Below are 25,931 nucleotides of genomic sequence, written 5' to 3'. Positions count from 1 at the left end.
TTTTTATCTAAACAATATTCAAAAGCCAAAAAAAGAAAAAAACTCCAAAAAGGTCTTTGTATTATTTCTTCTTTCAAACCACATTCTAAAGGTATGCTTTTCAAACTGAAGTTCACCATCTATTAGGAGGTCAGAAAATAGCTTAGTGGTATGTGTCTAATATTTTTAAAAATAACAATAAAACAGAAGATGCCAGCATGCATACATAGGAAAAACAGGTACTGCCTTGTTAAATTTTTGCTTATATGTATCTGAGAGAGACAGAGAGAGAAAGAGGGTGGGTGTGTGTGTGTGTGTGTGTGTGTGTAATGGGTTATTTCTTACTGTGGTCAAAAACTTGAAAGCCACTGGTGCATATGCTTCTGCCTGCCGGTGAATTCACCAGGTGCTAACAGCATTTATTCCTCCAAGAACTCTGGGTGAAGCTGCCCAAACCACAAGTAGGTGCTGCTCAGTCCTTTTATGGAAAAAAATTAGAGAAATCAAACAAGTCTAAATAATTCAAATAATTAAATAAAATACATGATCTCAATTACTGATGCTACATTTTGGGTTATAAGAAATTGATCTACCAATAACTCCACAACAGAGAAAGAAAATGTCCATTTCTTCCTTAATTCAGCATTCATCAGAATAATTACTGCCCTCTATAAAACTGAAGTGGAAGCAGTCTATAAATACCCTTCAGTTTTAGCCATGACGGTATTTAAGATGGAAAAAACAAAACAGCAAACCCCACACAGACATGCTTATAAACCAAATATGAAATCACTTTTTGTAAAACTTTAATTTCTAAGACATTTTAAAAGTCACACTGAAAGTATCTCATAGAAGCAAAGGCTAACAATTTGTAAACAAGACAATCTGTCAACAAAAATAACTAGTATGTCCAAATGTTATTTTAAAAAATTAACATTATACCAATTTTTTCAAGTTTAAAAAGTCAGTGCTGTATCTATGTTCACATTTTTTAAACAAACTTGTAAGAATTCTACCTTTACGCATTAAATAACATGCTACCAACCAAACAAGCATGTAAGGGTGTATAAATGATGAAAACCTGTTTCCCTGGCAGATGAGGTCATCACTGAGGCTGCCGAGAGGGCCACAGGCATCCAGCAGATTGTGGGGGGCCATGCTGCTGCCCAGAGCAGGCACAGGTGTGCCTTTAATGCGCCTGAGAGCAAAACGCGAGAGGCTCCATCCATCTCCACTCAGCAGCACCTGAGTGTAGCAATGTAAGGGGCTAACATTAGTGTATGATGATGTGTACAATTTTCACGTGAAGTGTCTTAGAGGTCTGTTTTTACAGAGAATGTACACAAAGCTACATAAATAGTAAATCTAAGAAGTATCTTGGAAAATCAGTAAAAATTAATACAAATGTTATAATCAGAAAACATAATTGTAAAACAATTTATTTAGGTATTGCAGAACCAATCAATAATAAATTGCAAAGCTTCCCCAAGAAGCTCTGGGACCATAGTGCCTAATGCCCTTGAAGAGACTGAAGGAAAGAGAATAAAACGACTGCTTGATTTAATGCAGTCACTGGTGCACCCCGTCCAGTTAGAAACGAAATTGTAGTTCCAGAGTGAATGATTCTGAGCATTTGGAGCTCTGGCCTTCCAGGGTCCATCTACTTCCTTTCACTGGTGCACAGGAACTGTAGGAGAATGAAGACCCCAGGGCGACTGTCCTTCCCAGGACGCAGAGTGTTTGCCCTCCTTATCCTGCCATCCATTTCTGGAGTTTGTCATATAGAGCAGCCTCCAACCTACGCCCAATGGAAGCACCTGCATTTGGAGTGAGTCTCTCAAGAGGCAGATGCCTGTGCATGTGACTAGCAAGCGCCTCGAGGAGCTGTGATTATGGAGCGGTCCGCGTCTGTAACAGTCTGTATGTGTTCTAAAAGGCATCTGAGTCCCCAGGTTCGAAACTGCCCTTCTACCCCTGACGTGCATCCTTTGCTTCCACAGCAGTGAGGACGCATCCAGTAAGTGTAAAACTTGATAATTCATTGTACTAGGTTTACAAACCCCAAACTGGTCCTCGGATGGAAAGAAACTTCCAAATGAACAAAGAGTTGCAATAGACATTGAAAAGTTTAATATTTCACTTAAAAATTTTCAGACATTTTACAAGTATCTAGGAACTCTTTGGATGTGCCCTGACACTGGGTAGTTAAAAGTGGTATTACTCTACTCCTGAGTTTCTTTCTGTTCTTCCCTTGACTTGGTCTGCTCAAAGTATGGATTCCAAGTTTCACTAAAAGTTAGACCCTGCAATTAATACTCCAATAAGCATAATTATCAATGAAATTGGAAAAGAGCTGAATTTTATTAACTTTCTAGGTATGTCAATCTTATGCTGAGAAATTCACCAGTACTACACTGGTGGTATTTACTGAACATTGTTTAGAATCCCAAAATGAATGTTCTTTTATTTTAAAACCAAGCTGCATTTTAGATAAATGTGAAGCTCAGAAGGAAATGCAGAGGGATAAATGAGGGGAAGTGTATGTACTCAATGAGGTTTATAAATATACAGATAAAAGTTTCTTATTTTGGTTTAAGTGGAAATTTCTGATGTCAAATAGACACAGCTTGTTTTTCAAAAATTTCTCCCAGAAAACCTTTACATTTAACAATTTGAAAAAAATCCTTTTGTCTGAACACAGACAATGTATTTCATACACATAGTGCATGTGAACATATTTCTATAGATTGCATAACTATGAATTGTGTGCCAATGGGCCCATCTTCTATTTTGCATGCACAGTTTTCGGTATTCTGTCCTAGCGGATGGTTAACACAGAGTGTAAGTTCATAGTTTTTATTCAGTAGACATAGCCAAGAAAGCATCCCAATAATTATGTACAATTTAATAACTGACTGATCATGTTTACGGCAAAACTATTCTTCCACCATGAATGCTGATGCTGTGAACTTTGGATGTTAACTGGAAAAACTTGGAGGCTTCAAAAGGCATATGCAAAAGTATAACCAAGCCTGAGGACTATGAGGAGAGAAGGCGTTTCTACCACCCGGCATTTGTAGTTTCCATAAGCATTACAGAAGCATGGGGAATCAAGTGATCTTTGAAAAAATGCTTTAAAAAACTGAGTATACATATAGCCTATAAGGCAAAAATCCAAGTTACAAGTGTATTAAACACTGGCAACTACGTTATCAGAGGTAATACTGAATTATATGCATAAACTGTCATTCAACTATGATTACATGACACTCCCTACCATAGCTTATTAGACTGTACAACAGAAGATATTCCTGTGGCTCTCTAAGGCTCTAGGTTTAAAAGAATTTAGTATTTTCCCCTTGGCTCAAAGTTTGATCAATATCATTCTGTAACAGAAATCAGAAACTATGCCTTTGCTTTTAAGGAAATAAAAAACATAACTGCCACCATTACCACTCCAACACACACACTGCAATAATGACATCTACAAGCAGTTCCTACTGCATTTGAAAAATGCATTTTCTGAAGAACCCTCACTTAATACCAAGGATGCCTTTCGGGTAGGCGTCTACATTCTGAATAAAGTATATAATGGGATTTAAGGAAATCTTTAGAAAGTCCCGGAGTTTGCCTTTTCTAACATTGTCATATCAGGTGAAAACAGTGTTTTCATAGGGATGACCGTATTTACCAATATGAGCAAATGTCTACAGAAGAATGTGCTGTTCTGTATGTCTCTAAGGAATCTGCGTTTAACTGGAAACTACAGGGTCTATCAGAAAGTGAAATTTAAAAAAGACCAGCCATGGCCAAGTTCTTCATAGATTATGAAAACAAAATGGCACAGATAGGCCTAGGATCTGAAGAGGAGCCAAGGTCGAAGTGGAAATGCTTCTACATGGGACAGGAATGTCATGAGTCTGGAGTTCGCGAGTCTCTTGGTTGCAGAAGACGCCAGCTGTGTGTCTCACAGTGCTTTCTGATGCCCATTTACAGAAGGCTTGGCTGTTTCTGAATCCCTTGAAGTATTTGATAAGTGAAGTTTATGAAGCCCTGCAAAAATTAAGAAAATGGTGAGAAATGATAGATTGCTGAGTGGCTGGGGAAGGGTGAGGGTAGGGAGAGGAGGAGACTGGCAAAGCTAAGTTGGATTTGGGAAGCTGTGAGGTGCTGCCCAGATCCCCCTGAGGAATGAAAGATTTCTTCTCCCTACTGGCAACCTCCCTTTGGGGATGGCCTAAGCCAAAGACAGCTGCAGGGCGGGAAGTCCTGCTGCTTCCAGGATAGCACAAGAGGGTCGTAAAAGTCTGCCCCCTCTTCTCAGTTCAGCGGAGCTCTGAAGGCTCACTGTAGCCACAGCATCCCCGAGGGCCAGCAGAGGCTTCTAGAGTGACTGCATCAGAGCACAGTTCTCTCTCTGCACAGCCCCTTCCTCCTTCCTTTCCCCAAGCCGGCTAATAAACCTCTTCCTGGCAAGCATATTCCCAGCTAAAGTGTGCTTCTCTGGGAACCTAACCCAAGACAGATATGTTCCCACTTTCATTTTTAAATACTGTATATACACACAGGCTGGGTGGGGTGGCTCACACCTGTAATCCCAGCACTTTAGGAGGCCAAGGTGGAAGGATCATTTGAGCTGAGGGGTTTCAGACAGGCATGGGCAACATAGTGAAACCCCACCTTCATGAAAAACAGAAAAATTAGCTGGTCACAGTGGCTCATGCCTATAATCCCTGCACTTTGGGAGGCCAAGGTGGGAGAATCGTTTGAGCCCAACAGGTTATAACTGCAGTGAGACGTGATCACACCACTGCACTCCAGCCTGGGTGACAGAATGAAACCCTCTGTCAAAAAAAATTTTAAATAAAGTAAAATAACACACACACACATGCAGGAAAATGTAGGGAAAGCCACACCAAAATATTCATATGTAATTAAAAAGAAAAGAATGGAAAACATTACCAAAAAAGAAAGAAATGACAAAAGAATAAATGGAACATAAATATCTCACTACCCAAAAGTATTTCACAGAATAAAAAATTTATCTTTTAAAGTTACACTGATTTCTCGCTCTATCATATAACAACTATTTACATAATATACCTGATACGCAGACCAACACTGCACTCTCACAGGGAGAAAAGGCAGAAGAAAATGTAAGAGCTGTGTGGCACTGGGGCTTCAAGCACTTTAATAAAAATAAAATACAATGACAGACAGGAACATGGTCAGGTGTTGCTGAACAACAGGAATACATTCTGAGAAATGGGTCATCAGGCAATTTTGTCATTGTGTACTGTCAGAGAGAGCATCTACACATACCCTGATGGCACAGCCCATGACATGCCTGGCCGCGTGGCATGGCCTACTGCTCCTAAGTTACAAACCAGACAGCATGTTACCGTGCTGCATACTGTAGGCAACTGTGGCACAATGGTAAATATTTGTGCATCTAAAAACATCTAAACCTAGAAAAGGTTACATTGTGCCATGACACTACAACAGCTAGCGGGTCATTAGGGGACAGAAATTGTTCAGCTCCATTACAATCTTCTGGGGACACTGGCATATAGGCAAGTGGTCTGTTACTGACCAAATGATCATGATGTGGCTTGCACTTCTACAGGACAGATTCTGAGAAAATACTTTTCATGAAGCGCAGACCTTTTTGGCATCTCAACAGCTTACTTCAAAAACATGTTTCTCCCTAAAATTTCACATGGTGATTGACCTGTTAGACAGTTTTACATCACTCATAACCACAGCACCCCAAATTTTTTTTTTTTTTTTTGAGACGGAGTTTCACTCATGTTACCCAGGCTGGAGTGCAATGGCGCGATCTCGGCTCACCGCAACCTCTGCCTCCTGGGTTCAGGCAATTCTCCTGCCCCAGCCTCCTGAGTAGCTGGGATTACAGGCACGCGCCACCATGCCCAGCTAATTTTTTGTATTTTTAGTAGAGACGGGGTTTCACCATGTTGACCAGGATGGTCTCGATCTCTTGACCTGGTGATCCACCCGCCTCGGCCTCCCAAAGTGCTGGGATTACAGGCATGAGCCACCGCGCCCGGCCGAGCACCCCAAATTTTAAACTCACTTGCATATCTTAATGAAAGAAAGGTAAAATTGAGCCTCTCTATGTTTGAATGGGAAGAAAAAAAAAAGAAATCAATCCAACACAAAAAATGGTGGTCTCAGGAATGACAATAGGAAGACACAGCTGTTGAAGTTGAGGAAGTGTGCTAAAATCAAGCTTGTCAGAAACGGGACTGAGTGAACACAGAGGATCAGTGAGGTATTCACTGACTGAGCTGAAATGAAGTCACCCTTTCCAGACAGACGGAGTTCACATCTCAAACTTGAGTGTCGCATATATTATGCATTCTAAAAAACTCCGATGTCTTTCTTCTACAGACAACTCCAGAAACAATCCCGTCATCACCACCATCACCACAGGTAAATCGCTAGTATTTACTATGTGCTCGTTATCTCTGAGATGGATACTATTATTATTAATGGGCAGAGCAGCAGAGGGGGAACAAACTACCAACAAAAAGATGAGAAAAGAAAATAAAGGGGACAGTTACTTTACAATCAGTGAAATCCTTCTTAAGATCTCAGGTCATTCAAACATTACATATACTTCATAAGACTCTTTTTCTACGTGTAAATTGTCCCTTAGAGCACCCCAAAGAATACTGAAAAGCATTTGGGAAGAAAAGTAAATCTATTAGGTAGTTTTATACAACTCTTGCTGATTCTACTATCTCCTATGGTCAATGAACTGACATACATATAAGGCCTTTTATATCAGGTTATCTTTTATTACTTTAATAAAGGCTTTCTTAGCCAAATGATGTCCAGAATACCTAATTCAAAAGCTAAACTTAAGGCAGTTCATTTGCAACCATCTCATTTAGTGAATGGAAAGTGGAAATTTATCTGAGACCACGGCTGACTAATCTTGCTGATATTATAACAGGCTTAAAAATTAAGTTTTAATGCTAGGCATCTGACAGAAAGGCCTGTTTGATTTCCACTTCAAGTTGGACCAGTTTTATTAACCCTAAGCATTAAACTGTATACATTATCTGGTGCATCAGCTGAAACAAGCGATGGCTTTTTCCTGTCAGGCCAGTGTTTCATGAGCCACCCTGTCCCAGGCATATTCAAAGTAAAACGCATATGGAGAGCTCTTCTGAAATCCTTTCTGCCTCCCAAAGGTCACCCGCTCAAACACCAAGGCTGGAAAGGCCTGGTGGTGTGAAATGCTTTATTGCTGCTCATATATTTTCAGTTACTTGAAAATTGGACCTTAATGAATCCATCAATATGTGGCCTTTTGTAATAGCTAAAAGCCCCAATATGGAGTCATAAGCATTCAAATGATGTCAACTCAGGTAAATGCACTAATGTCAGAATTTTTAAAAACTTTTCTACAAAATTCACTGCCCTTCCCTTCTTCTGTCATAAAATTACACACCCCCAAACCAAGATAATTTACACTGTCCTGATATTCTTAAAGTATAAAACTTGAAATATGTTTAGCACTAATGTGGAAATAAGCATAAAAAATATATTCATGGGTTACATTTGTGCCCTTTAATAAACCTGTTAAGAGTTTTTAACACCATTACAATATGGGTGACTCGTGGAACACACAATAGTAAATCCCTTCTCTTCTATTATATCAATGCCAAGAATGCTAATATTTTCATCTTGAATTATTATTTGGCTTACTGAACAGAATTGTGGGTCAGCCAAATACCTGTAAAATCCAAAGCCTCAAAAAAAGCTTTAACTAAAAGGTACAGTTAGCAAAAAATAAGCCACATCAACCTCACCACCACCATGACCACCACCGTCACAATAAAGGGGCTAAGATTTACTGAGTTCTTATGATGTGCCAGGCACTATGGGAAGGACCTTACAAGAATTATTTCAGTTGATCTTCACAAAAATCCTAAAAGGAAGATGCTGTTATCACTATATTACAGATAAAGAAGCTAAGGCCTACTGAAGTAATTTTGCACAAAATCATAGCAAGTAATGGATCAATAATCTGACCTGTAAGGTTTTACAAATTTAGGAAACTAAATAGCTGAAGATGTAATATTAACTCAAATGTCAAAATTATTATTTAGTAGAAAGAGGAAAAAATACCCATGAACCTCAGGATTACCTAGGGCCTTGAAAAGTTCTTCTCGAACTGCAGAGGTGAATTTTCGGACCAGACACAATGTTGTCACAATAGCAAAAAGCAAATTGTAGGATAATACAATATAGAAATTTCCCAGCCAATTAAACCTTCCAAAGTCTCCAAGCAGATCAAATCTAGTGATTCCTGTTAAAAATAAATAAAATAGCCCTTAATGAAATCAGGTAAGACATATTTAGTGTGTTACAAGTAAAGCACAAGTTCGATCAAATTCTATGTACATTCTCACTTCCGTTATGTGAGATGATCTAATGAATAAATCCTACTTTAAAATATGTAACTATTATCTATTGGGACAACCTCAAGCCAGCCCTAACCTCCTTCACATACACACCACAGTCACCTGCAAGTGATGAGTAATGAGGTCAGAATGATGAATGCCCTTTGCATATTCGATGGAACTCATGCTTACGTTAAAAATTAAGCTCTTGTGCTACTTCCACGGGCAGGATGGCTGACTGCATACGCTACTGAGACAGGATGGCGGTGACTGATCACAGGAAGCAAGGGTCATAATGAAAATATGCCGAGAACATCCGATCCTGCGCTGCTGCCACCCTCCGGAGGAAATGCCCGTCCCCTCTCTTCATTCGGGTCTCTGTGCAAATGCTATCTCCTTGGAGAGGAAACTCTGACTCCCCTACCTAAAACAGTCGGACCTTCTATGGCCTTCTATACTAATTATGACTCTTCATAGCACACATAACCTGAAATTTTTTTTCTGTTTTCCCCACTAGAATGTAGGTTCTGTAAGAATAGGAAGTTTGTTTCACCCCTATAATCCCAGTGCCTAGAACAATGTCTTATATGCACTTAATATATAGTGCACTATATATTAATACTTAATATTAGTATTATATAAATGAATAATAATTTCCTTCCATAAAAAATTGTTAATCTGAGTTTAATACTTATAGGCTTCTAGAGTAAAAGGGCAAAGCAGAAAATACAGTAGAATGATATAATATATGCATCGAAGTTACTTAAATTCACCTATACACATTTTTTTAAAAGTCTTTTTACTTAAATATAAGTTTAATATAAGTCATTCTACTAAATGAGTACATGGCCAGGTCCAGTTAAAAATATTTATAAAATATTTATATAAATATATTTATAATATAATAATATTTATTGGAAAAAATACATGAATGGTGAGATTTTTCTGACCACGGATAGATAAATAAATCACATCATTCAGGTGTCAGTCAAATGAGGGATAAAGGGAGTGTCAACATTCTTCAAGAAAGAAAGGAGAGAGCTACTTGGGGGCCATATAAAATTTAAATTACAAAGAATTAGAAGAAATAATAACAATCGTCTACGGGATTATAGATGCAAAATTATGTACCTCATATTTTAAGGGTGATTTAAGGATTTTATGGGTGATTTCAAGAATAACTTTAACTATACTCAATTTACATTATCAGTTGACCTTTGAACTGAACTCTCATCCTCACTCCAATATGATGCCATCATCTACTACAGGTAGCATCTACAAAAGCAGCTTAGAGAGATAATAAAAAACTAAATATAAACATTGTCATGAAAACAGGAGATCTCAAAAGTAGCTCTTCTGTAGTCACTTCTACCCAGGACAAATGATGAAACTGAGAGACAATAATATACCAAAATATTTTTTAAAGGTAGATGATTAATGAAAACATACAATAAAATAGCTTTTTTAAAGAGGTAAAAACTCAGACACCAGAAGAGTACACAGCATCGGTCACGCATGGTAATGATGATGATGGCAGCAGTTTCTCAGCTATTCACATTAATAAAACTTTACTTTGATAAAGGGAATACATGTCTAATTATAATTATAATAAAGTACCATCTCATTTAGCCTAGGAAGCAATCTTTAAACAAGATGTACTCCTACCAAAACAAGCTTCAGTGGCTTCAGCCCAGAGATCCCAGTTAAGTAATTGCATCATTAGAGCCAAAGACTCCTTTGAGAATCTGGTGAGAGATATGAATCTTCACACACAAAAAAACCCACAGACACAGACACCCAAAATTTTACACAGCATGAAGCTCATTGATGGAGGAAATGGGAAATCCCAGAATCAAACTCTTGCCCAGATGTTCTATACGAGTCTTATCTGCTCTTGAAATTTTTTTGCTCATGTACTACTATTAGTAAAAACAAAATTTGAGCATCTATACCCAATATATGTGTATTGAATTATTTATAAGCTACAAATACACTATCCAATGACATCTTATATACAGACAAAACAAATAATTTAGAAATCATTACAATAAACATAAATACAAGTTATAACATTTCCTTCACATAGTCCAATAACTTGCTTTGTGAATGCACGGAAATGCACAAACTCCACTTTGGAAAGCACTGGTTTATGGTCTGTGGTAGGTAACTGAACCACCCCTGGACATGGCCTGCGTCCTAGGTGTGACAACACTACCCTATGAGAGTGAAGTCAGGAAGCTGAATGCATCATCACGGTAAGGATGGAAGACATGTTATGAAAAACAGGAAAGTGCTTTCACTAGAACTTCTTAGTGGACTCAACTTGGTATCTCGAGACTCAGGATCAAGACCTAATATGGAACATCCAGGCAAAGAACAGTCTCTATCATCAGATGTTTTGGTTTTCAGGCTATTTCAGGTTGATTTCATAAACAGAAATCCAGGGGCCTGCTGCTATCGTGCGCTGAAGAACTAGACAGGTATTACTCCGTAAAAACTAGTTCCAAGACATCACTGTGTTGAACTCAGTATTTTTAAAAATTCGATAGATTGACTAACAGATTACTTCAACCAACATACACAGTTCTTCAATTCTGAATATTTTCTATAAAGACTGGACCACAAGAAACCTTAAAAAAAAAACTTCTCTAAAATTCTGCCTGAGAGGTTTCTGGCATGGCAGTAATTAGATTATAAAATGTACTTTTAAAATTAAAAGCACCAACAATTAAGAAAAAGTGACAATACTCAGACAAACCTTTACTAGCAATCATCTGACAAATGTAAAATACTTTAAAACTTATATTTCTGTAAAAAGGTAAGAGTATTTCAAAAGCAAATTTTAAAATATTTTAAAATACTACTAACTATAAGAAAGATCTAATGATCAAATGCTGTGGTTTAACTGCTTTAGTCAAATATTTAAATGCCTATGCCCATCTGGAAGTTCATTTTGTTAAAAGGTAAGCAAAATATACTCCAAGCAAGAAGCTTAGTAAAAGCCATGGCTAAGCATAAGGTCACATTATCTAGATGATCGGTCAATTTAAAAAATTCTTCATGACAAGCTGCACATCAGCTCCCCCGACTACAATTCAACTGAAAATATTTTATGCATAATTCCTTGAATAATGATCTTTTTCTATTCATACCTAAAAAAGAACATACAGAATAAAATCTCGTTTAAGAAAGGGCTGGTTTCTCCACCTACAATATTAGTCAATGGAATTTATGTTTTTGTTTGTTTGTTTGTTTGTTTTGAGACGGAGTTTCGCTCTCGTTGCCCAGGCTGGAGTGCAATGGTGCGATCTCGGCTCACCGCAACCTCCGCTTCCTGGGTTCAGGCAATTCTCCTGCCTCAGCCTCCTGAGTAGCTGGGATTACAGGCATGCGCCAACATGCCCAGCTGATTTTTTGTATTTTTAGTAGAGATGGGATTTCACCATGTTGACCAGGATGGTCTCGATCTCTTGACCTCGTGATCCACCCGCCTCGGCCTCCCAAAGTGCTGGGATTACAGGCGTGAGCCACCGCGCCTGGCGGAATTTATGTTCTTGAGCCCACCTGAGTAAACTTCTACTTTTAGCAAGCCTATTCATCTTCCTAAAGCAGCAAAACATAGTTAGGAGAGAGTTTACAAAGCTTGACACATAAAGGGATCATTAATGTGACTTTATCAATAAATTATCTATGTTGGCATATTACACAAACAGCTGACATGAATATCCATGGCTTTAATGTAAGATTACCAGAAAGAACACATACATCTCGTTATTTAAAACAAACAAACAAACAAACAAAAAACATAGATTAAACATTCTTTGCTGAAATATCAGGATTATCATACTTTTTTCCTTCTGAACTCAAACAAAGGTTAGATTAAATTCTTATACTGTTTTCAGATCTCTTCCTCTAAACCAGACTTTTGAAATAATACTAAGACAGTGTTGAGGGAGGAAAAATTGGTAAAGAGTATGAAATAATAAAATCTACAATCATTTTAAAACAGGATAATTTAAATAGGTTCATTGCCAATTGTTTTACTCATTCAAAAACGAAGTCATTGTAAAACGAAAGAGGCTCCACTTCTGGGATAGAATGAAAGACAATGCTGTCGGAGCAAAGACTTCACCTTTTTTTTTTTTTTTTTTTTTTGAGACGGAGTTTTGTGCTTGTTGCCCAGGCTGGAGTGCAATGGCGTGATCTCAGCTCACTGCAACCAAGGCCTCCTGGGTTCAAGTAATTCTCCTGCCTCAGCCTCCCAAGTAGCTGAGGTTACAGCCGCCCACCATCACGCCCAGCTAATTTTTGTATTTTTAGTAGAAATGGGGTTTCACCATGTTGGCCAGGCTGGTTTCGAACTCTTGACCACATGATTTGCCCACCTCGGCCTCCCAAAGTGCTGGGATTACAGATGTGAGCCACTACGCCCAGCTGACTTTACCTTTTGACTAGTCTTACTGTGCAAGTATATTTTTCATGAAATTATATCAACTAGAGATATTGACTTCCAGTGCCAGCCTATGCGGAGTAAAAGAGACCAGATTTTCACTCCCAACTGAATAAACTAAAATACTGAACAAAGTACACAAAACAACAGTTTTCAAGACCCTAGATATCAGGAAATGAAGGACAGTGACCAATGAGAGATGAGAAACAAAGAAGGTGGGTCCTGTGATTGCCACAGTTTACTGCCTAAAGAGAGACTGCAGTGTAGAGAGAAGAGCAGAGGCGGGCTCCAGCCATCTCACTAAGTTGCTGAGATGCAGGTTGGAGCATAAGGATGACACAGCGGCCAGAGGGCTGCACAAAGGAAGAACCTGGCAGAGAACTGATGAGCACATGCTTGTGGGGAGCAACTAATCAAGAAATGAAGCAGGTGACAGAATGAATAGCAAAGACATTAAAACAGATGTTTTAACTACATTCCTTAATTCAAAAGCTAGAGGAAAGATAAAACTTGCTAAATAGAGATATGAAAGACAGAAAACAGACTGAAAATGACCATCTACAAAGGAAAATTATAATGTGGGATATGAAAAGTATACTAGATGGGATTAATGGCAGATTAAACACTGCAGAAGAAGCAATTAAATTTAAAGACACAGCAATAAGAAAACAAAATAAAACAAAGAGAAAAATAAGAAAAGAATGACCAAAGCATCAATGAACCATGATTTAATTTGAAATGTCTTAGGTACTTGTGATTAGAGTCCCTGAAGAAGAAGAAAGAGAGGATAAGAAAAAAACTATTTGAAAATATAATGGCTGAAAATCTTCAAATATGATGAAAATTAATAAAAGTATAATAAACTCAAAGAACAAGAAATCTACCAAAGCACATAATAATCAAACTGCTTAAAAGAAAGAATTTAAAAGCTGCCAAAAGAAAAGATCACATAAAATATAAGAACAAAAATAATGATCACAGAACATTTCTTGTCAAAAATGCAAATCAGATCATGGAGCAAAATTTTTTAAAGTAATGAAGGCAGGCCAGGGATGGTGGCTCACGCATGTAATCCCAGCAGTTAGGAAGGCAAAGGCAGGTGGGTCACTTGAGGCCAGGAGTTCAAGACCAGCCCGGCAAACTGAAACCCTATCTCTACTAAAAATACAAAAAAAAAAAAAAAAAAAAAAAAAAAAAAAAAAAAAGCCAGGTGTCAGGGCTCATGTCTATAATCCCAGCTACCTGGGTGGCTGAGGCAGGAGACTCACTTGAACCCGGGAGAGGCAGAGACTGCAGTGAGCCAAGATCATGCCACTGCACTCCAGCCTGGGCCACAAAGCAAGACTCTGTCTCTAAATAAACAAATAAATAAATAAATAAAGTACTGGAGGCAAAAAATAAAGTAGTCAATCTAAACTTCCATATCCAACAAAAATATCTTTCAGAAACAAGGAAAAATGGACATTTCAGGCATACAAAAGATAAAAAATATCATTACCAATAGGGCATATATTATAAGAAACATTACAGGAAGTCGTTCAGGCAGAAAAAAATGTTATCAGAAGGAAATCTAGATCTAACAAAGAAATAAAGAGCAACAGAAATGATCACTATGTGGGTAACTATAAAAGACTTTTCTTTCATACTTAAAATTTCTTCAACAGATCACTATATAAAGAAAAAACAGCTAATATATTTTGGGGTTTATAATACATGTAGAAATAAAACTGATGACAACATTAGCACAGGAATGTCATCAAAATGGCAGAGTAGGAAAGCCCAGCCCTTACTCACCTATAAAAACAACAATTAGATAGATATCCATGAATGAGACATAGCCAAGACATGTGGAACTAACTAGAAACAAGAGCGGAGGCCATCAACATCAGCAAAGTGGTGGTGCCATCAGTCACCAGAAGCCTACAGGAGGACTCAAGTGGGTTTTGCCACTAAGGAAACCAAAAGTCATCACAGCCACTGCAAATGCCCTGCAGCTTTTGCCTCCAGGGTCTCACAATTTTTGCCAATGCGGACCTGCCTGCCTAAGCCACTGTCGCCCCTGCACTGCTAGACCTACTCCCGTCATCATTACTAAAGACACTCCACTCCCATGACCTAGCATGGCCAGTACACATGCCCACAGGATCCCACCACTGGCCTTGACTCCCACTGCTGCACACCTGCTGCTGGTGGGAACGAGCCCCCAAAGCCAGTCTCTGATGTTTCATGCTTACTTACATTGCTGACCCTAGCCTCAGCCTATCCTGGCATGTTTACTGCTAAACCAAGAGGTAGCCTGAGGTTCCCAAAAGCCCTTGCAGCCATAAAGGACCTGCTGCTATAGATTTCACCAGTGAGGACCACAGTGCCTGAGCCACCAAACCCTTGGTCCCCACCCCCAGATCCAGAACTCCTCCCGATACCCTCACACTTGGCACTCCATATGCCACTATGGCTGGTGCAACGGTGTGCTCCAATGGGCTACACGAGTCAGTAGTCCCACACCTCCACTCCTGCGGGTGAAGATCTTTCCTTACCAAAGAGAGTCCACAAGGTCAGAAGAGGTGACGTTTGGACGCCAACAAAAGGATGCAAGAAACATGAAAAACTAGGGAAACATGACACCACAAAAGGAACACGATATACATTCAGTAAAAACCCTACAGAAATAGAGATCCACATATTGTCTGGCAAAGAATTCAAAGTAATAATTCTGAACAAGTTCAGTAAGATACAAAAGAACACATATAGACAATTTTTTTAATGGGAAAAAAATAAAAAACAAAATGAGTAGCTCAACAAAGAAATAAAAATATAAAGATTCCAAAGAAATTCTGGAGCTAAACGATACAATGATTGAACTAAAAATTCAACAGAACACTTCAACAGCAGATATGATCAAGCAAAAGAAAGATTCCACAAACCTGAAGACAGGTCATTTGAAATTATCCAGTTGGAGAAGAAAGTAAAAATTAAAGAGTGAAGAAGGCTTGCAAAACTTATAGAATACTGTACTAGTCCCTTCTTGCACTGCTGTACAGAAATACTTGAAACTGTAATTTATAAAGAAAAGAGGTCTAATTGGCTCATGGTTCCACAGGCTGTGCCAGGTAGCATGGCTGGGGAGGCCTCAGGAAACTTTCAATCATGGCAGAGAAGCAGGTACATATGGCTGAAGGAGGACGAAGAGAGCAAAGCGGGAGGTGCTACACACTTTAAACCACCAGATCTCTTAAGAACTCACTCTTACGAGAAAAGCAAGGGGGAAATCTGCCCCCCTGATCCAATCACCTCCCACTAGGCCCCCTCCTCTGACAATGGAGATTACAATTCAACATGAAATTTTGGTGAGAACATAAATCCAGACCATATCAAACACCATCCAGCAAACCAATATATGTATTTGGAGGTGTCTCAGAGGAGAAAAGGAAGAGAAAAATTTTTAAAAAGCTTATTTAAAGAAAAAAATCAGGAGTGTCTAATCTTTTGGCTTCCCTGGGCCACACTGGAAGAATAATTTGTCTTGGGCCACATATAAAATACACTAACACTAATGATAGCTGATGGACTTTAAAAAAATATAACACACACAAAAAAGTAATGTTTTAAGAAAGTTCATGAATTTATGTTGGGCCACATGCGATCTGCCAGCTATGGGATGGACAAGCTTGAAATAAATAAAAACTTCCTAAATCTGGGGAGGGATATAGACATACAGACTCAAAAAGCCTGAACATTCTCAAATAGGCTGAATATCAGTGAGGTCCAATGAGACACATTACAACTAAACTGTAAAAAGTCAAAGAGAAGATTTAGAAAACATCAAGAAAAGAGTCATTCATCTCATAAAAGGAGACACATAAGACTATCAGTGGATTTTTCTGCAAAAACTTTATGGGCCAGGAAAGAGTGGGTTAATATATTTGGAATACTGAAAGAAAAACTGACAAGCAAGAATACAATACTCTGCTAAGCTCTTTTTAAAAAATGAAAGGGAGATAAAGTCTTTGCCAGACAAAAACTGAGTGATTTTCACCATGTGACCCATCTGATAAAAAATGCTGTCAGGCATGGAAGGATCACTTGAGCTCAGGAGTTTGAGACCAACCTGGGCAACATGGCAAAACCCTGTCTTTATAAAAAATACACAGATTAGCCAGGTAGGGTACCATACACCTGGAATCCTGGTTACTTGTTGGGGGCACTGAGATGGGAGGACCACCTGAACCCAGAAGGTAAAGGCTACAGTGAGCCATGATGATGCCACTGCACTCTAGCCTGGGCAGCAGCGTAAGACCTTGTCTCCGAAAAAAAAGAAAGAAAAAAAGAAAAGAAAAATAAATGCTGATGGGAGTACTTTATATGGAACTGGAAAAAGATCAGAAATGTGAAAGCATATGAAAACATAAATCTCACTAGTAAAAATAAATATATATTAAAATACAGAATATATAACACTGTAATGGTGATGCACAAATCACCTATAATTCTAACATATAATAAAAGTTAAAATACAAAGTACTAAGAATAACCATAATGACGAAACTTTCCTAACAGAATCACAGCAAAAAAGAAACTAACTTTAAGAATACAGCTAGTGCTCGACTTATGACCACGATTGGTTCCGACAGACCAGTCGTAACACAATTTGGTCGTTAGTTGAGTTGGCTATACGTACAGTACTGTGAAATGATGTTATAAAAATCTTTAAGTCATATTTTATCATAATTTTCTTTCATTACTGTTATATATCATAATTTTCTTTGTTCATTTTATGCCATTTGTATCATTTCTACACCATTTTGTTTCTTATTTTTACATTCGTCAGGCTAAGTAAAACACTGCATTACCAGTAGTAAAGGCTGACCTGAATGCTTATTATGAAAGCATTCTTGTCAAATCTCATTTTTAAAAAGCCACCTTAACTTGTGGTAAAGGCACAGCCTGGTGTAAAACTGTGGAATATTCGCAGATCACTGAACCACCGTGGTCTATGGTTTGAAGTGAAAAACCACGGCACATGATGAGTTTTGAAAAGCAAGAAAGGCAAGAAAATGACTAACAATGATATGATATAGCATATATGTTTATTGTCCCGCACTGTCATACACCCAGCTGGGCAACGTTTGCGTTGCCAGACGTGGAGCAGTCGTAGCTAGCTATTGTGGTCGTAAAGTCGAATGGTCATAAGTTGCATAGGTCATAAGTCGATCAATACCTGTACAAAGTCATGGGGACAAAGTAAAAGTGTAGAGTGTCAGTATGCAATTAAACATAAGTTGTTATCAAATTAAAACAGACAGTTATAACTGCAAGACTTACAAATGTCCCATGATAACCACAAAGGAAAAGCCTTTGGTAGAGACAAAAAAGATAAAGAGGAAGGAACCAACCATTACCAAAAAATTTTTTTAAAAATCATAAAATAAGACAGCAAGAGAGGAAGAAAAACAAAACCAAACCATGCAAAAGACAGAAAACAACAAAATGGCAATAGTATGTCCTTACCTATTAATAATGACTTTAGTTGTAAATTGATTAAACTTCCAGTCAAAATGCATAGAGGAGCTGAATGAATTGGGGGGGAAAGGAGCCAGTGATATGTTGTCTACAAGAGACTCATTTTACCTATAAAGACAGACATAAATTGAAAGCAAAGGGATGGAGCACAGGAGTTCACAGCTGCAGTGAGCTGTGACTATGCCACTGCACTCCAGTCCAGGTGACAGGGTGAGATCCATGTAGAGAGAAAGAAAAAGAAAAAAAAAGTGAAAGAATGGAAAAAGATATTCCAAGCAAATGGTGACCAACAGAGAACAGGGGTAGCAATACTTAGACAAAATGGACTAAGAATAAGAACATGTCACAAGAGAAAAAGGTCATTATATAATGCTAATAGGGTAAAATCAACAGAAAGATAAAACAATTATAAATAGATGTATACAACCAACATCAAGGTATCTAAATGTAAAACAAATATTGACAACTCATAAGAGAGAAATTAACAGCAATACAATAATGGTAAGAGATTTTAAAACTTCACTTTTAATAATGGTAGAACATCCAGGCAGAAAATCAGTAAGAAAACAGCTGACTCAATAACATAAAATAAATGGACCTAATAGACATATACAGAACATTCCACATAATAGCACAATAACCATTCTTCAGGACAGATGATGTTAGGTCATGAAACAATTCTTAATACATTTAAGAACACTGTAATTAAGGCCGGGCGCGGTGGCTCAAGCCTGTAATCCCAGCACTTTGGGAGGCCGAGGCGGGTGGATCACGAGGTCAGGAGATCGAGACCATCCTGGTCAACATGGTGAAACCCCGTCTCTACTAAAAATACAAAAAATTAGCTGGGCATGGTGGTGCGTGCCTGTAATCCCAGCTACTCAGGAGGCTGAGGCAGGAGAATTGCCTGAGCCCAGGAGGCGGAGGTTGCGGTGAGCTGAGATCGCGCCATTGCACTCCAGCCTGGGTAACAAGAGCGAAACTCCGTCTCAAAAAAAAAAAAAAAAAAAAAAAAAAAAAAAAAAAAAAAAAAAAAAAAAAAAAAAAAAAAAAAAAAAAAAACACTGTAATTATATCAAGTATTTCCTCAGACTACAATGGAATGCCATTAGAAGTCAATGACAGAAAGAAAATAGAAAAAGTCACAAGAATGTGGAAACAATATACTTTTGAACACCCATTGGATAAAAGATGAAATCAAAAACATTTTCAAAAATATCCTGAATCAGAATAAAAACAAAAAAGAAAACAAACAAACAAAAAAAATACTCTGAATCAAAGAAAGAAGAAAACACAAATTACCGAAGCATATGGATGTAGTAATAATAGTACTAAGAGGGAAATGTATAGTAATAAATGCCTACATTGAAAAAGGAGAAAGGTCTCAAACAATCTAATTTTATAATCCAAGGAATTAGAAAAGAACAAACTAAACCCAAAGTTAGCAGAAGGAAGAAAATAATAAAGACTGAAGCAGAAATAAATGAATTAGAAAATATAAAAACATTAGAAAAATCAACAAAAGAGTTGGATGTGTTTAAAAGATAAAAGTGACAAACCCTTAGCTAGACTAAGTCAAAGAAAAGTCAGAAATAACTAAAATAAGAAATAAAAATAGAGATATTCCAACAAATGACACAAATAAAAAAGATCATAAGGAATTATTATGAACCATTCAGTGCCAACAAATTGGATAACCCAAAAGAAACAGATAAATTCCTACAAACATACAATCTGCCCAGACTAAATCTAGAAGGATAGAAAACCTGAGTAAACTAATAAACAAGAGATGGAATCACTAATCAAAACTTTCCAACAAAGAAAAGCCCAGGACCTAAATTCGACCAGATGATTCAAAGAAAAATTAATATGAACCCTTCATAAACTGTTCCAAAAATAGAAGAGGAAGGTAAATGTCCAAATTCATTTTACAAGGCAAAAATCACCCTATTTCCAAAGCCAATAGAAAGGCAACACAAGAAAAGAAAACTACAGGGCAGTATTCCTGATGAACACAGATGCAAAACTCCTCAAAACAATGCTAGCAAACCTAACTCAACAGCACATCCATACGCTCATACACCCTAGCCAAATGGGGCCAATTTATTGCTGGGATGAAAGTATGGTGCAACATATGAAGGTCAATCAATGTGATATACCACACTAACAGAATGAAAGACAAAACCACATGAGTATCTCAGTAGATATAGAAAAGAGCAACTGACAAAATTCAATATACTCTCATGATAAAAACTCAAAAAAATAGGTGAAGAGGGAATTTATCTTACCATAACAGAGGCATTTTTTTTTTTAAGAGATGGAATCCTACTCTGTCACCCAGGCTGGAGTGTAGAGCCTCAATCTCCTGGAAAGTCATCCCTCTCACCTTAGCCTCCCAAGTAGTTGGAACTATAGATGCATGTCACCATGCCAGGCGAATTTTTGTATTTTCTGCAAAGACAGGGTCTCATTTTCTTGCCCAGGCTGGTCTTGAATTCCTGGACTCAAGCTATCCACCCACCTCGACCTCTCAAAGTGCTGGAATTATAGGCCTGAGCCACTGTGGCTGGCCAAGGTAATATACACTTTTAAAAACCCACAGCTAACATTATAATCAATGGGAAGAAACTGAAAGCTTCTAAGGTCTGGAAGAAGGCAAGGATGTCCACTCTTGCCACTACTATTCAACATAGTACTGGAAGTCCTAGCCAGAGCAATCAGGTTAGAAAAACTTTAAAAATCCATCTAAACAAGCAGGGAAAAAGTACAGTTATCTACACATGCAGGTGAAATGATCATATAGGTAGAAAATCCTAAGGACTCCATTGAAAAAACTATTAGAATAAATGAATTCAGTAAAATTACAGATTACAAAATCAACATTAAAAAATCAGTGGAATTTCTATGCACCTAAGAATAGACTATCCAAAAAGGAAATTAACAAAATAATTCTACTTGCATAGCATCAGAAAGAACGTTATAATAATAAACTCAACAACTTAGATGAAATAAATTCCTTAAAAGACACTAACGAAGTTCACTAAAGAAGACCTAAACAAAACAAACAAAACTACAAACAAGAAAAATTAAAAGACTTTTAAAAGACTCAATATTGTAAAGATGTCAATCCTCTCCAACTTGTTTTATAGATTCAACACAATCCCAGTCAAAATCTCAGCAGACTTTTTATAGAAAATGACAAGCTAATTTTAAAAGTCATGTGAGAATACAAAGGACTTAGAATTACCTAAAACAAATGAAAAAGAACAAAATGTGTCGAGGCCAGATGTCTCAGCCCTTTGGGAGGCTGAGTCAAGAAAATCACTTGAGGCAGGAGTTTGAGATCAGCCTGGGCAACACAGCAAGAATCAAAGTCTACAAAAAATTAAAAAATTAGATGGCCATGGTGGTGAATGCCTGTAGTCCTAACTACTAGGAGGCTTAGGCAGGAGGATCGCTTGACACCAAGAGGTTGTGGCCACAATGATCTATAATCATACCACTACACTCCAGCATGGGTGACAGAACAAGACTTTGTCTTCAAAACAAACAAACTGTATTAGTCTGTTCTCACACTGCCATAAAGAAATACTTTAGACTGGGTAATTTATAAAGAAAAGAGGTTTAATTGGCCCATTGTTCCATGGGCTGTAGAGAAAGCATGATGCTGGCATCTGCTCAGTTTCTGGGGAGGTCTAAGAAAGCTTTCAATACTGGGGAAAGCGAAGGAGAAACAGGCACATCTTACATGGCTGGAGCAGAAGCAAGGGGTTGTGGGAGGTGCCAAATACTTTTAAACAACCAGATCTCACAAGAACTCACTATTGCCATGACAGCAGCACCAAGGGGATGGTGTAAAACCATGAGAAGCAGCTCCCAAAATCCAGTCACCTCCCACACAACCCCACCTCCAATACTGGGTATCACAACTGAACATGAGATCTGGTGAGGACACAGATCCAAACCATATCACACACATACATACACACACACACACGACAATTTTTCAAAAAGCTAAAGAACTTCTATTACCTGATGTCAAGTCTTACAATCAATCTACTGTAGGCCAGACAGTGTAGTACTGATGTAAAGAAAAAAAAAGGCACTGATGGGGGAAAAAAAAGAGAGAGAGTGCCCAGAAACAGAATCATATCCACACATATGTGGACAACTGATTTTCAATGAAAATCCAAAGGTAATGCAGTGGAAAATGAATAAAGTTTTCAAGCAATAATGCTGGAATAATTGGCTACCAATATGGGAAAAAAAAAACCCTACAATCTATATGTCATACTATATTCAAAAATTAACTCAAAATAAGTTATGGACCAAAGTGTAGAAACTAAATGTATGAAACTTCTAGAAGAAAACATACAGGACAGTCTTTGTGATCTCGGGTTAGAGAAAGATTTAGCAGATTATGACATCAAAAGGGCAATCCATAAAAGAAAATTTAATAAATTTGACTTCTTCAAAATTAAGAATGTCTGCTCATTCAAAGATATTGTTAGGAGAATGAGAAGACAGGTCACTGAATGAAATAAATATTCACAAGTCACAGGTCTTGATAAAGAACTTTTACCAAGAATATATGAACAGCAAAGAACAAGAAAATAAATCCAATCTTTAAAAATATCAAAAGATGTTAATAGACACTTTGCCAAATAAAATATACAACAGTGTATCAGTCTGTCTTCACACTGCTGATAAAGACCGAAACTGCAAAGAAAAACAGGTTTAATGGAATCACAGTTCCACATGGCTGGGAAGGCCTCACAATCATGGTGGAAGGCAAAAGGCACTTCTCACACAGCAGCATCAAGACAGAGTGAGAGCTTGTACTGGGAAGCTTCTCTTTTTAAAATCATCAGATCTCATGAGACTTACTCACTAACACAATAACAGCATGGGCAAGACCTGCCCCCATGATTCAATTACCTCCCACTGGGTCCCTCCCACAACACACGAGAATTCAAGATGAAATTCGGGTGGGGACACAACCAAACCATATCATTCTGCTACTGGCCCCTCCCAAATCTCATGTCCTCACATTTCAAACCCAATCATGCCTTCCCAATAGTCCGCTGAAGTCTTAACTCAATCAGCATTAACTCAGAACTACACCGTCCAAAGTCTCATCTGAGACAAGGAAAGTCCCTTCTGCCTACAAGCCTATAAAATCAAAAGCAAGTTAGTTACTTCCTAGACACAATGGGGATAAAGGCATTGGGTAAATATAGCCATTCCAAATGGGAGAAACTGGCCAAGACAAAGACACTACAGGCCCCACACAAGTCCAAAATCCAGCAGGGCAGTCAAATCTTAAAGCCCCAAAATGATCTACTTTGATTCCATATCTCGCACATCCAGGTTATGGTGATGCAAGAGGTGGGTTCCCATGGTCTCGGGCAGCTCTGTCTCTGCAGCTTTGCAGGGTACGGCTTCCCTCCCAGCTGCTTTCACAGGCTGGTGTTGAGTGTCTGTGGCTTTTCCAGGCTCACAGTGTAAGCTGTCAGCAGATGTACCATTCTGGGGTCTGGAGGATGGTGGCTCTCTTCTCACAGCTCCACTAGGCAGTGCCCCAGTAGGGACTCTGTGTGGGGGCTCCAACCCTACATTTCCCTTTCGCACTGCCCTAGCAGAGGTTCTCCATGAAAGCCCTATCCTTGTAGCAAACTTCTGCCTGAGCACCCAAGTATTTCCATACAACTTCTTAAATCTAGGAAGAGGTTCCCAAACCTCAACTCTTGACTTTTGTGGACCACAGCTCAACACCAGATGGAAGCTGCCAAAGCTTGGGGCTTTCACCCTCTGAAGCAACAGCCCAAGCTGTACCTTGGCCCCTTTAGTCATGGTTGGAGCAGCTGGGACGCAGGGCACCAAGTTGCTAGACTGCACACAGAAGAGGAACCCTGGGTCCAGCCCACAAAACCACTTTTTCCTCCTAAACCTCTTGGCCTGTGATGGGAAGGGCTGTTGCAAAGGTTTCTGACATGCCCTTGAGATACTTTCCCCGTTGTCTTGGTGAATAAAATTCAGCCCCTCGTTACTTATGCAAATTTCTGCAGCTGGCTTGAATTTCTCCTTAGAAAATGGAATCTTCTTTTCGATTGCACTGCCAGGCTGTAAATTTTCCAAACTTTTATGCTGTTTCCCTTTTAAAACTGAATGCCTTTAATAGCACTCAAGTCACCTCTTGAATGTTTTGCTTGTGATAACATTCAGCATCCCTTCATAATGAGAGCCCTCAACTCATTAGGTATGCAAAGAGCATACCTCAAAATAATAAAGATCATATACAACAGTCCCACAGCCAACATCATAAGAACCAGAGAAAAACAAGGATGTTGATTTTCACCACTCCTATTCAACATAGTACTGAAAGTCCTAGCCAGAGCAATCAGGCAAGAGAAAGAAATAAAAGGCACCCAAATTGGTAAAGAGGAGGTTAAGTTATCCCCGTTTATTCATGGTATGATCTTATATCTAGAAAAACCTAATGACTCTCCTCCACAAAAAACTATTAGATTTGATAAATAAATTCAGTAAAGTTTCAAGATACAAAATCAATGTAGAAAAATCAGCTGCATTTCTATAGAAAAAAAAAAAAACATTATCCTGCTGAGTAGAAAATCAAGAAGGCAATCCCATTTATAAAAAAAAAAAAAAAAAAAAAAGGAGGAAAATGGCAAATAGAAGGCAGGGCTAATGTGCAGTTCCCACCTGGAAAGACAGAACAGCATGTGGAGACTCATACCGTGAACTTTTGCTCCAAGAACCACTATAGGAATGTAATAGGAAAATGGAAAGAATTCATAGATCCTTTAAAAGCAGCAGCATACCACTGCAAATACCACGAGACGGGCGAAAAACTGAGTTCACAGTATGTGAGGTGGGAAAACCTGCCTCTGAACACATGTCCTCACGGAGGTAGCTGAAAATCCAGGTCATGGGAAAAGGATCTAACCTTACTTAGAGTTGAAATAGATTTAGGGAGCCACACAAAAAATAGAAGTGGCATCAGTGGCAGGAAGAACCTTGTAGGCACTCCCAGTCTCCAGTGTAAGCCCAGGGAAGCCATCCCTGACTATATCTCACAGGGGCCCCTGGGAAAGGCAGACAGTGGAATTAGGAAGGGGTCACAGGCTAAAAGAAGCTTCCAACTAAAATCTGTAATTCTGACGGGGCACAAATTGTATTGAGCAGAATCTGGTGGGGGGCAAGGTGCAAACAGGAACTGCTGCAGATACGAGTGCAGAAGCCACCACCAACAGCGTGGGCAGACGGGGAAGGGTAAAGCCTGAAAGCCACGACTGCTTTCTCAGCAGGGAAGTTTATGTCCTAGGGCAAGGTCTGAGGTAGGCACTGCAGGAGTGAGACCAGCCTTGCCAACTGCATGGGAGTTGGATGAGGTCTTTCACTACTGGCTCTCCCCAACTTCCCTGGAAAACTATATAACACAGCACAGGTGGCCAGGTTCCCTTCTGGAACATAACCCCATTGGCCTGAGAACCATCTTACCACAACCACAGAGGCTGGAGCAA

General features: G+C 38.6%; 1 protein-coding gene across 2 annotated transcripts in view; it reads right to left on the bottom strand.

The window, feature by feature from the left end:
* Positions 1-768: 768 nt before the first annotated feature.
* LMBR1 (limb development membrane protein 1) overlaps positions 769-25,931 on the bottom strand; it is a 202,636-nt gene continuing 177,473 nt past the window's right edge. For both annotated transcript variants that reach the window (XM_017519510.2, XM_037735352.1), the window contains 2 exons: positions 8,162-8,323; positions 769-4,032 (listed from right to left, as the gene is read on the bottom strand). In XM_017519510.2, the coding sequence (XP_017374999.1) occupies positions 3,947-4,032; positions 8,162-8,323 (248 nt within the window). In that variant the 3' untranslated portion in view covers positions 769-3,946. The remainder of the gene's footprint in view (positions 4,033-8,161; positions 8,324-25,931) is intronic.

This window comes from Cebus imitator, unplaced genomic scaffold (assembly GCF_001604975.1).
Source record: "Cebus imitator isolate Cc_AM_T3 unplaced genomic scaffold, Cebus_imitator-1.0 Scaffold20, whole genome shotgun sequence".
NCBI classification, from domain to species: Eukaryota; Metazoa; Chordata; class Mammalia; order Primates; family Cebidae; genus Cebus; species Cebus imitator.
Note: the sequence above shows the minus strand (reverse complement) of the source record. Positions and strands in the feature narration are given on the sequence as shown.